Source organism: Amblyomma americanum, chromosome 10 (assembly GCF_052857255.1).
Source record: "Amblyomma americanum isolate KBUSLIRL-KWMA chromosome 10, ASM5285725v1, whole genome shotgun sequence".
Lineage (NCBI taxonomy): Eukaryota > Metazoa > Arthropoda > Arachnida > Ixodida > Ixodidae > Amblyomma > Amblyomma americanum.
The window spans coordinates 29,111,254-29,124,126 of NC_135506.1; the positions used below are offsets into that span (position 1 = coordinate 29,111,254).

The following is a 12,873-nucleotide window of genomic DNA, read 5'->3' on the forward strand; positions in this document are numbered from 1 at the left end:
CGAGCTATGACGGGCGGGTGGTAACGCCGATCATCCTGGGTGTTCCTCCCATTCGTTTTCTGAATCTGTGTATAGAAATGTGAAAACTGCGACAGAAAAACGCCTTTTCAGGAGGTTGTTGCTTGAAGGTAGTAGGTGCTCTTTCAGTCTCTGTGTCTTCCTGTGTTCGTTCCCATGCGCCATTCAACTTTATGATGAACCAACTAGCCCAACATCAAGTACTTCGGTTGTTGCGTGGTCACTTCCTTTTATTGGCGCTCACTTCTGTTAGCGCGCAATATGACATATGAACCTTCGCTTTTATTTTGTGTTGTCATCGCTCGTACGTCCTCATCAACTCATAAGAAAGCAGAAAACGGAAGAAAAACTCAGGACCGAGTATCACGTGAGAGTTTTGAAGCATAACAAAAAGAAATAATAGAAGAGGATGAAGTTGGCTCCCACGTAACTAGGTTGCTGTGCGTTTCATTGCCCAGGGTCGGATCTCAGTCCTAACGTGAAGCCAACTTTAGCGTGCCCGAAGAGAGAAAGAATGACGTCAAAATTGGCGGCTGAGTCCTTCTGCAGGAGAGAGAGAGAAAAAAAAGTTTAATGCATAGAATGTTTGGGTGGACCCTAATTCAAGAAGCCCTCTGGCTTTTCTCCTGAGCTTTTTCTTTCATGACGCAGAAGTGGTCGGATAGTTGAAACCTGCAGTAAGCTCCCCTCTCAGTTCACGATAAGGATCTATACAGTTTGATCCGAGAAACTTCCGGACGGTGAAGTGAAGCAGACGCAGTGGTCTATCATCATCGAACATGATCCTGTGGAGTGCACGAGGTGAGCGATCGAACGTGCCACGTGGTCCCGTGGAAGAAGAAGCATCATCGTTTGCTCAATAGGCCAAGCTCCACTCGCCGTCTTTTCTTGCGTCGCATATACTCGGCCGTAGCTGTATTATGGGTGAGTACCCATCAAGGTGACAACTCGAAACTATGACTAATACTGATAACGCTGCGATGGGACCATACGCGCAAGCTGGAATTCTGATTACTTGGACGTGGGGAAACTAATGACCTTTACGAGGTATTGATCGGATTCTCTGCTTGGAACGGCACTTGCTGAAGAATCATCGTCAGATTGGTTCTCTTCCCTCAAATCCTCACGGTGGGTCAAAGGATATGGCGGTCGGCTACTCAGCCCAAGGTCACGGGTTCACTGACCTCTCGGACGCAGCTGCTATATCTTAATGTGCGCGAAATGAAATAACACCCATTCACTAGGACTTCGGTGCACATGGGGAAAACGCCGGTGATTGAAATGGTGACTTAAAGTACATGCTGACTTAAGCGCATAAAAATTCGTCATTTTTCGTAGACGTGACATTTAACTACTCCCGATGTTCTAAGTGGCCCTAAATATACCCGCACTCTGAAGAATATCCGCAAGGCAGCCACACCTTGTGGCTGTGGTCCCGAACCGGATAAGCTAAATCGAGATAACGCACTCACGTGTTGTCCGTTTCCGTGCATGGGAGGATCTGTGCTCCGGCACCAAATCAGGTAACGACTGAAACTAGCTGGACTTTATTTGGTTCATTTATTGGTTTTTTAGAGGTTAATGTTTGCAAACACGTTCCAAATGTGCTGCAAAAAACCAGGAAAAAAAAATTCAAGCATCGCACTTGGCAGCAGCCCGAACACCCGCCGCGGTGGCTCAGTGGTTAGCGCGCTCGGCTACTGATCCGGAGATCCCGGGATCGAACCCGACCGCAGCGGCTGCGTTTTTATGGAGGCAAAACGCTAAGGCGCCCGTGTGCTGTGCGATGTCAGTGCACGTTAAAGACCCCCAGGTGGTCGAAATTATTCGGGAGCCCTCCACTACGGCACCTCTTTCTTCCTTCTTTCACTCCCTCCTTTATTCCTTCCCTTACGGCGCGGTTCAGGTTTCCAAGCATATATGATACACTGCGCCATTTCCTTTCCCCAAAACCCAATTATTATTATTTGCCCCAACAGATTTCGGTTAGGGCGCTCGACTACTGATCCAAAGTTCCCGGGTTCGAACGCGACCGCGGCGGCTGTGTTTTTATGGAGGAAAAACGCTAATGCACCCGTGTGCTGTGCGATGTCAGTGCACGTTAAAGATCCCCAGGTGGTCGAAATTATTCCGGAGCCCTCCACTACGGCACCTCTTCTTCCTTTCTTCTTTCACTCCCTCCTTTGTCCCTTCCCTTACGGCGTGGTTCAGGTGTCCAACGATATATGAGACAGATACTGCGCCATTTCCTTTCCCCAAAAAATCAATTATTATTATTATTATTATTATTATTATTATTATTATTCAACAGATTTCACTTTCCTTTCTTCGTTTTACGGATACTGCGTGACACACCGACAACCTAATTCAAAGCTATCGATCATCCTGCTGCCAGGAACTTGAGCTTATGGTGATGGCCCTGTGGTGTAATGTGCAGCAGAAGCCGGAGTCCAAAGGGGATTGCACCATTGAGCATTCCACGACGGCGTCCCTCATAGCCCATATGTCTCTTCAAGACGGTAAATCCCAAATACCGTACCCTAAAATCTTTTAAAGGAACTATACCAAATCTCATCAGGACCGGCCCCTTATTGACAGCCTTCGCTCTCACATGTCTGACGCAAAACACTAAACCTGAAATAGAAAATGAACAAAAACGCTTCCTTCTCAAGTTGCAAGTGAGGAACGCAAACTCAACAATGCATATTAACTAAGAGTATCGTCGTTTGATGTGCTGTGAGCATAGAAACAAAAGGCTCAGACCATCTAAGATCCAAGAAGCACTCCATGATACCAGGCTTAAACGTTCCCGTATCAAGAAAACCGACGTAACGCTGCAGAATTGGTCGTGCCTTGTTCAGGTGACGAAAACGACGAAGAGGAACACCCGTTCGAAGGCGAGGAGCCCAGTTGTAAGTACTGAAAAGCCAAGTGAACGTGCCTTTTCACGAGCCTCTCTTGTGATATCGCGGCCTTATTGTGAATGATTCGTCCTTAGCGAAAAAGGCAACCGAAGCTGGGACCACACCCGAAGATGAAGGTAAAATAGCTTGAGCCACATTCGTTATAACTACTGCGCAAGCTGCTTGTTTCGTGTTAAACTACATCAACTCAATTCCTTGTAGGCGTCGATGAAAGGTAAGCGCACGCGATTCTAATTGCATTCTTGCTGCATGTGGACTTGGCTGATGTCGCAGCCCTGCTTTTAAAAAAAGTTCTTAAAGTTAACTGCAAATTCAACGAGCTTGAATATAAAAGACGTCATCATAATCGAAGGTCCTCGGAACAGGTCGCTAGTGGCCGGGGTGCTCTTAATGAATAAGAACGATAGGAATTACGCTTACACGGGCTCCTAAACGACCGCAAGAAAAATGCTAACGTGGCATTTTAAACATCAGATCCGGAGTTCCCGGGTTCGAACCCGACCGCGGCGGCTGCGTTTTTATGGAGGCAAAACGCTGTGCTGTGCGATGTCAGTGCACATTAAAGATCCCCAGGTGGTCGAAATTATTCCGGAGCCCTCCACTACGGCACCTCTTCTTCCTTTCTTCTTTCACTCCCTCATTTATCCCTTCCCTTACGGCGTGGTTCAGGTGTCCAACGATATATGAGACAGATACTGCGCCATTTCCTTTCCCCCAAAACCAATTATTATTATTATTTATGCAAAAAAAATGTAGTCCGTTGACCTGTGTATAAGGCATAAGGCCTGTGCACGTGCCTCGCAATATTTACAGGTGTTTCTTCTATCACGGAGGGTTTTAGCATAGAGAAGACTTACTAGCGTAGATTTACGCCACACCAGCCTGGTGCATGCGCAGTGGCAAGGAAACGCTCTGTCCTTGCGACTGCACATGCGCCGCAAGCCCATGGGCAGTCCAGTACTGGCAGTAGTATTTCACGTAACCTTCGCTTGCTTAGTGTACAAATGAAAGTTTTCTTTTCTTGCTTCCTGACGGCAATCGCAGGCCCAGGATCGGGGCCGTGCTCTGCACCATCTTCAGCATCGCCATCGTCATCACATTCTTAATCCTTGTGGCGGCCATCCTTATGATGCCCACGGGAGGTAAGCATTGAAATGTTTTCCACGATTAGGGCGTAAGCAGGATTTTGAGTTGCAGTTCTGACGGAAATGTAAACGTCCTGTGATCCAAGCACCACTGTGCCCCTGGATGACCACGCATCAGAAAAATGGTCCAGATTGTATATCACATTTTGGAATTTCATGTATCCCTTAGATGATGTTTTCCGGAAAAAATGCAGTACTAACTCTTCGACACGTGACCGTGTTTTTCAGACCATGTTTGTCTTTGCGCGCTCCTAGATTCTCTCCCGCGGAAGGAGCCGTTGATCAACACCAGTGTCGTGGTCCACAACGCGAGCGACACCAACTCAACGGGCAGTGGTACTCCGCCACCGAGCGGCGACAAAGCCGGAAAAACGACCGAAGAAGGAGGTATGTGATGTTCACAGACACAGCCAAGTCTGTCAACTATGAAGGCGGCACCGTCCACCCTCATAAAGGATACGACGTCTTTCTTGCAGGCTTTTCTTAATCTCGAAATGCCCAAGGCAGGGCGTCGTTACAATTCCCAATTCTTAGCGCTCCCGCCACGGTGCCTCAGTGGTTACAGCATCCGGCTGTCGAGCCTGAGTACGTGAGAAACCGCGGTCGTGGTGGACGCGTTTCATGGAGGCGAGACAAAAAACACACCCGTCTGTTGCGCGATGTCGGTGGACGTCAAAGAATTGATGGTCGCGATTTATTGGAAGCTCTCCGTCTACGGAGTCTTGTTCACTCATATCTAGCAATTCTGGACAAAAGCAATTTTGAGCGGGAAACCGTTTATGAACGCATTTTTTTCATATAATGTAAGATTTCACTATAACAAAAATTATATCCGCAGATCACCCGATGGCAGTCTTGTATTTTTTTTTCTGTTCAAGTCCTTGCTATCATCAAAAACGTTCAACATTGGTTTTTTATAGCAGTCTTAACTGCTCAATGCGATCGCTGGAAACACTTAAAAAGAAAGATTTTGCTACATATCAGAATAATGGACCATTACTTTCAATATTTCCATAACAGTGTCTTACAATTAGCAATTTTTCAAAATTTTTGCCCGTGAAAGCTGGACTTATTTCCTTCTTTCACCCCCCTCGTACATTCCTTCCCCAAGTCGCTGTTGAGGTGTCCACCTACAATGACACAGTTCGTGTGCCTTTACTTCCACAAAAACAATCCGAGTCCAATACGAGATCAGGGTTGTCGCACTAGCGATCATGTTATGTTAATCTAAGCAGTTGATAGGTGGCAGGACGGGATGGAATGGTATGTTATGTGGTATGGGGTTAACGTCCCAAAGCAACATGGGCTACGGGGTACGCCGTTGTTGGGCACTCTGGATTAAGTTCAAACATCAGCGGTTCTTTAACATACACTGGCATCGCACGGTACACGGGCACCTTTTGCGTTTCGCCTCCAACGAAACACGGTCGCCGCTGACTGGGCTTTATCCGCATCTTCGGGTCCAGAAACCGAACGCTGTAACCGCACTGGGCCGTCGCGCCGGTGCAGAGGAGAAGAATGGACAATGGGTATTAAGTCCTCGGAGCTTCCTCCTCCACCGTTCGAGGAAATCGGAGGAAGGGGATGCGGGGATTGTCTAGTTGTCAATTTGTGAACAAATAGGCGTTGTAACTGTGTTATGTACATACACCTGAACCGTCCCACGACTAGACAGACAAAAAGTGCACTACAATACAGCGCTCATGCGCTGGTAGTTACAGTCAGGGATAAAAGTCTTTGGACCGCGTGATCCGCTAACGAAACCAATAGCTCTATTATTAGCCGCTGGTTGTAGACCGCACTTGCGGAGGTGAACGTCCAAATCCTCAGCTTCACCTCTCCAAGAGTGCACTCTAGACGGCGACTAATAATACAGCTGTCAGCTTCGTTTGCAGATCACGCGGTCCAGATACTTATATCCCCGACTGTACAATACACCTGTGCCCGGGACTGTTGTATCCCAACTCACCGTGTATGCCCCTGCGCGCGCACATGCACTCGGCTGGGGATAAAAGGCAAGGCTATTCACGGGTTACAGGTCTTACCCGCTTTTATTTGGCGTATGTTCCTCGGCACCAATGTTTTTTCTTTTTGTTCGCAAATGTCCTGTTTTTCTTTTTCGTACACAGAGAGCAGAATGTAAATATAAATTTCAAGCTTCGCTCCTTCGTCTCGGGCTAAAACCAATGTCCTTCTTATCTGACTGTCCTCCGACGCCATTCTTTTTTTTTTGATAGGACAAAATAGCCCGATGATTGTTATCTTTCCTTTTTCCAGAGCTCGCAGGGGTTCGGAAAGAGAAAAAGAATCATGTCTTGTCATCCTGCTTACGTGTTTGTCTCCGGTTTCGACGCATTTTCCATTTAAATTCCTCGTCATCCAGCTGCCTGGCTGAACTGCGTTTAACAGCACACATTTACTAAACATGAACTAAACTAAGTAGACGACCAACAAGTTTTGTCAGGATAATGCATATGTTTTACCCTAATTGGTTTTCGAAGAGTTCCTTAGGACTTCGATAATTTAATAATGTATTTGTGGTTGTTTTTTTATAGATGAGAAAATTACAGAGGAGCCAGAGATTACAGGTGAGTGGTTTATTGCTTTGCGAACCTTCCACAATGATCACGTAGCTTTTTTTTGCGTTTGTAGTCGGAAAAATACCGCAATTTTTTTTTCTTCCCTCCACATTATACAATACCTGCTGGTATTACTCGTAAGCATTGAAATGTCACTGCCAACACGGACCTGTCATTACGCATAGATAAATCACAGCAAGGTCTTCGTTGAACTAGCGTGAGTCGTAGAAAATGCTTTGCCGAGGCAGCGAGCAGGATCAAGGCTTGAACGGTACAGAAAGCGCAACACTTTTTTAGAACGCACTAATTTAGTGCTCCGGATTGCGCGCGACATCTATCGACGGCGTCTGGTTCGAGACAGGGGGCATGTGCAGGTACGTGCCACCATACAAGACCGATCTCTACACTTTTTACAATTGTAATTAATTTATAATTAATTATTAATTTCTTTGCCTTCCACATCTGCGATCGGCCAAGTGCGACCATGTGTTGCATTGCACGGCTAGCTTTGGATTTTACTTTGCTTTGAAAAAGGGGCCAAACTTAAGTCCATGTGCAGGCGTGGGCGTGTAATAGTTGATTTCGCGAGCGACTGTACGAATGATTGCGCACTCATTGGTGCAAGCGTTCACGCCAACTGATCGTAATCGTGGCAGAAGAGTGAAAACATCGAATTCTTGCAATCCACAGAAAAGTTTTGACCTTAAATTTTCTGAATTTAAGTAATATTTAGAAAATGTTTGGTTTCGACCCTCGTTGGGAGAGCTGCAAACAATATTAAGTAAAGGTGGTGAATTTAACCACCAGTGCGGTTGGAGGAGAAAATCGGCAGGAGAGGAGGAATGTCGCTATACGTTATCAATGCGCAGCGACTTTAGGAGAACGCAGTTCAGGCGTTCAAAAGAATTGTTTCTCCCTCTGTACGACTGGTCGATCCATATTCGCATGCCTGAAGCTATGCATGTCTTCATGTTTTAACTTGAGGACGAGTTTGCGCTATTGCATCCGGGACGCATTGTGCCATAAGATGCATGACATGCGTAGCATGCGTCAAGATTTCGCCAGCTAAGAAACATTCGACATGCCTGACAGTTTCGTTGAGCTGAATTTACAGGACCGGGAATGGCGTTGTCGGAGGCTGCGCGCTCCTGGGTGTTGCAGTTCGAGTAGGAACTAGAATAGGACGAGCGAAAATGGCGTTGAAAGCCTACAAATGTTTTCTAGTAGCATTCTCTGTCGCGGCGTCAACTACCGGTGATGCTGAGTAATTAAGACATTGTTTAGCGTAATCCCTCACTCTACTTCCCTCTCCTTCGTCCGGGCAGAAAAGAAAGAAATCTAAGGATAGTTATTTGAAAAGCTCATTAGTATGATATGCATATCGCTTCCCTTTTATCCTGTTGTCACTGTATGTTAGTTCCACTGATGCTACCGACGTGTCGGGCCTTTCGGTAGAATGAAATACAGAACCTCTAACGTTCCACGCCCACCATGCCGCCCTTTTCTCATTGTAGCATTACCTCTGCTGCCACTCTCATCATTTTGGCTTTGTTTTTTTTACGCTTTTACTTCACAAATACGCGCTGGATCTTGTAGGAATGTTTGGTTGCTAACTGTTTCTTTTTAACCGTGATCGTAGATCAACCACACCCAGTATCCCTAACTCCGGAGTCTGGTGAGTTTTTGACTCGTCCTTCTAGAAGAAAGAATCTCAGGATTCGAACAAAACTTAAAACCGTTTTTACCCCACTAGGCGGGGAAAATGCAGTGCATAATCAGTTAGAATAGATTATTTTTGGGCACTTAATTTCTCAAAAACCGGAGTACTCTATGCGAACGTGGCAGAAAATCTACAACCTACATATGGTCCAGTGTTTAGTGGCTGCTTTGCAGTGTGCGCTTCATGAGTGCTCAGTACGCTTCCATGAAGTGCTCTGAGGCAAAGAAAAACATTGATCACGTCGGCGCACAAGCCTTTCATTTGGCGAATGCGCCCACTTGCCAATCCGACTGCCCACTAGGTGCGCAGCATGACGTCAGCAATTCTTGCTGAACGTCATGAACACACGCTGGTCACCGAGTAGCCTCGTTTCGTCACGTGTTGACGTTTGTAATAATAATAATAATAATAATAATAATAATAATAATAATAATAATAATAATAATAATAATAATAATAATAATAATAATAATAATAATAATAATAATAATAATAATAATAATAATAATAATAATAATAATAATATAAATAATAATAATAATAATAATAATAATAATAATAATAATAATAATAATAATAATATAATAATAATAATAATAATTGGTTTTTTGGGGGAAAGGAAATGGCGCAGTATCTGTCTCATATATCGTTGGACACCTGAACCGCGCCGTATGGGAAGGGATAAGGGAGGGAGTAAAAGAAGAAAGGAAGAAATAGGTGCCGTAGTGGAGGGCTCCGGATTAATTTCGACCACCTGGGGATCTTTAACGTGCACGGACATCGCACAGCACACGGGCGCCTTAGCTGAATCGCCGTTCCAGATGCTTGTCAGATCCACATTTTCCGCACGGTCGTAGTTACCGTCTTTGGCGTGCTTACCGATCGACGATCCTAAAGCGTTCTGATATCTAGAGCGCCGAGATTATTTATCAGTACTGCTTTAAATCTGCACTTAAATCTCTGATACGTCATGCACATGATCATCCGCATCGACTCGCATCGTAATGAGTCGATAAGCAGCGCTATGAAATATCCGCCGAAATTTATCGGTCGGAACAAGCAGCCTAATACTGCTTTGACTGCGGCTTAATACTGTCTGATACTACTAATCATGCCACGGTGGTAGTTTCGGAAAACTTCCTCGCTAAGTAGACTGCTGTCATGGAGTTCAACATGCCGTGGAAATTTCAGGTGCGGGTGAAGGTGAAAAAAAGAAGACTAAGAGCACGACGAGAGGAGATGACAAAGGGAGAGAAGACCACACCAAGAAAGAGGAAACTAAGCCACCCGGTGAGTCTTTCCTTCTCATTAAAATAACCAAGAACAGTACCGCGAAAGTCGAGGAAAGAGAAGGTGGGAGGGAAAGTTACGTCATGCGCGGCCTGCATCCGCAAGCCAAGCCCTCTTGAAATCATTCCTCCTCCTCCTCCTCCTCCTCCTCCTCCTCCTCCTCCTCCTCCTCCTCCTCCTCCTCCTCCTCCTCCTCCTCCTCCTCCTCCTCCTCCTCCTCCTCCTCCTCCTCCTCCTCCTCCTCCCATGCATAGCCGGCGCCATGCGAGGTCTGTGATTCGGCCCTGGCGAATAAAACGTGCCACGGACTGTCACGTGAGGCCGACTTGCTACTGTTCATTTTTATGGGTAGGCTTCAAGATGACCACGTGACACTCCCTATTGAGTTATTTTTCTTTCGTGCTGATGCTCTTGTCTCCTGGCATCGCACGATAACGGTTGCTTCGCTCAGGGGTTGTGGGGTCCTCTGTTAACTCCGTACTCAATGTTACGTGCTGTGACCAACTGCTTCGCGGTGGCAACTAGACCAATGCCGGTGTTTTTGAATCGCAAACGCGACCCATCCTGACACGATTGATGCTACGTGTGAATCGGCGTGCATTAGAAGTGAATGATTGCCGCAAGACACTCCAGCCATGAAAAAAAAAGTTGTTACAAATAAGGAAGTTTAGATGTAAGCCTTGTTTTGATATGACCAGAGAACCGGGTGTAAGCAGAGCTAATAAAAATGCAATGAGCGTGCCTGCTATCGTGAAGTACGTCAAACGTGGCCGTAATAAATTAAACAATATTTTTCCTTGTTTCTTGATGAGCGCCTCCCGCAAATGACTAATTATCACAAACAATTTGTTCTACAGCTGAGCACACGGAAAAGAAGACAGAAGAGAGTAAGTTGAAGAATCTGGTGTTTCACTGCTTGGAACATCGAGGATTGTGGTTGCAACATGAAAACGTCCTTTAAACACTTCACGCCGCAAATTTTTAATAATTCTGTGGATAGCGTGAAATGAATAATCACATGCTGATGACCCTTTTCCGGGCTTCGGACACGTCTCGAGCCTCGGCTGCGTGCCTCCTACTTCTTTAACTTGCAGAAAAGGTCGTGTACAGTCGTGCTCAGCATAACCTACAACACGTCGAGAGCGATTGTAATGCAATCGTTTTTTTTTTTTTCGCCAGACGTGTTCTTTGCCGTTTGTTGCTAACCGAAAAGTTTTGCGTCTTTTGGTTACCTCAGTACTTAACGCCACTAGTTAATAACAGTACTCATAAACACGTCGACTGACTGAGACCGGATGGCTACTGCTAGGATTAGCAGCAGCAATCCGGTTTTATTCTAAAAACATTATGCAGTACGTTTTTATACCAGCATACATGCTACGTGAAACTTGCGAACCGTTTCCCACTAGCTTATCAAGTTGGCTTTGTCGCACAATTATATATAACGTGGCGAAGCCACCTTTTCAATTGTGCGGTGATACGCTGTCAAGACGACGCTGGGTAATGACATTGTTATCACAACAAAGCTTTTCGCGGCTCAGCCAGTCACTACAGCAAGGTAAGCTGTGTCAGGGAACCAGTTTCTAGACGCGAGAACAATATTTGTGCTTGGAATCACGGATACCTATGCCAAAGCCGCCGTGAAGAGGGTCAACTGCAAATATGCTCAAAGCTCTTGTCAGAAAGTGCGTACTGTCAGCAACAAATGAAATTCGAAAAGGCAATTTAAACACGAACTTCAAAATGAGAAGTTCTCAGCCCAGGGAATCTCAACACTAAATAGCGCAGATGAATTTCAATTTGAAGCAGCAGAGACTGTCATGAAGAAATATTAATCAACCTCGCTTGTATTGCCTGTAAAGGAGCTAATATATTTTTGCTTTTGTGTTGGCATTTAATTTCGCGTATTTGAATATATATATATATATATATATATATATATATATATATATATATATATATATATATATATATATATATATATATATATATATATCTTTAGGAAAGGAAATGACGCAGTAATTGGCTCACAAATCTCGATGGACACCCGAACTACGCCGCAAGAGAAGGGAGGAAGGTGGGAGTAAAAGAAGAAAGAGAGAAAGAGTAGTGGACGGCTCCGGTATAATTTCGACCTCCTGGGGTTCTTGAGAGTGCACTGACGTCGCACAGTCCACGGGTGCCAATTGCGTTTCGCCTCCATCAAAACGCGGCAGCCGTGGTCGAGTTCAAAACCGGGTACTTCGGCTCACTAGCCGAGCGCCCTGACCACTGAGCCACCTCGGCAGGTCATTTCGCGGATCGCGTTTCATTTGTTGCTGATAGTTCCTCAAGCTTTGCACGACTATTGCCTCGGTAGCTCAGTTAAGGGAAATAAGAGCGGAAAATTGGTCATACAGAAGTCAAAGAGCACGAAGCCATTATCCACGCACTCCTGGCAATCGGCCTCAGGCTGGCAGAGATAGCCGAACGTGCAAAAGCAAGATCGGTGGCAGCGCCTGCAATCCGCCCTTTTCACAAGGCCCCTCTGCGCATGCGCGTCTATTCTCCTCTAGCTCCACTGGCTGCGAATGAAACAACCTGCTCCTACTGCGCATGCGCAGCTCATGTTAGCGACAGGCGCGTCCGACAGATGGCAGGAGCTGTCAAACACGCAGCTGGCTCCTCGCGGAACCGCATCGCGCCTCCCATAGCAGACGAATTTTCGACACTCCCTAGAAGGCTTCACTTCTTTTTAAAAAGGCTGATTTCTCACCAACTATATTCCGCATGTATCGCATATTGGGGTGTTTTCAATGCGGTGCAATGGACAAAGTCACATAACTCGGTGCTTCTTTTTCACATTGCAGCAACGAAAGCAGCAGCAACTCCGCCTGCAGCAGTAAGTTCGCCTGCAACAGCGAATACCACCACGACGGTGGCGACTACAGGTATTCACCGAGTTTGTCTGCGGCTTTTTAGTCCGCGTTAACAGTAAAGAAGACAGAGTTCCGAACATCTCTTAGACGTATTATCGTGGCCCCAACGCCGGAACAGCCAGACCCAGTTTTAAACCATGATGTTATAGAGCGAGCATCTTGCGAAGATAGTTCTGACAAATCTACGTTAAAGAGAAGCCACAAATTCATCCGGTTCTTTTTCGTAGCAGAATGATGAAATCCAGACTATCCAGACTTATATAGACTCCGTAATTGCTG

General features: G+C 45.8%; 1 protein-coding gene and 2 long non-coding RNA genes across 3 annotated transcripts; all 3 read left to right on the forward strand.

Moving 5' to 3' along the window:
• The first annotated feature begins 870 nt into the window (after positions 1 to 870).
• On the forward strand, positions 871 to 3,095 carry LOC144107503 (uncharacterized). Its single transcript, XR_013309291.1, has 3 exons — positions 871 to 942; positions 2,880 to 2,930; positions 3,017 to 3,095. It is a non-coding gene; the product is annotated as an uncharacterized LOC144107503 (long non-coding RNA).
• A 736-nt stretch (positions 3,096 to 3,831) lies between these two features.
• On the forward strand, positions 3,832 to 7,239 carry LOC144108112 (uncharacterized). Its single transcript, XM_077641393.1, has 5 exons — positions 3,832 to 3,899; positions 3,987 to 4,084; positions 4,343 to 4,474; positions 6,643 to 6,675; positions 7,226 to 7,239. Exons 1-5 carry the CDS (start codon positions 3,832 to 3,834, stop codon positions 7,237 to 7,239), a joined length of 345 nt encoding a protein of 114 aa, XP_077497519.1.
• A 1,064-nt stretch (positions 7,240 to 8,303) lies between these two features.
• On the forward strand, positions 8,304 to 12,606 carry LOC144107097 (uncharacterized). The gene is made up of 4 exons (XR_013309216.1): positions 8,304 to 8,341; positions 9,578 to 9,676; positions 10,534 to 10,563; positions 12,526 to 12,606. It is a non-coding gene; the product is annotated as an uncharacterized LOC144107097 (long non-coding RNA).
• Positions 12,607 to 12,873: the final 267 nt, after the last annotated feature.

Coding starts and splice junctions, on each gene's coding strand:
- LOC144108112 (XM_077641393.1), top strand. CDS start 3,832: ATGCGCAGTGGCAAGGAAACGCTCTGTCCTTGCGACTGCACATGCGCC. Junction 3,900..3,986: donor GCAAGCCCATGGGCAGTCCA/GTACTGGCAGTA, acceptor CGGCAATCGCAG/GCCCAGGATCGGGGCCGTGC. Junction 4,085..4,342: donor CCTTATGATGCCCACGGGAG/GTAAGCATTGAA, acceptor GCGCGCTCCTAG/ATTCTCTCCCGCGGAAGGAG.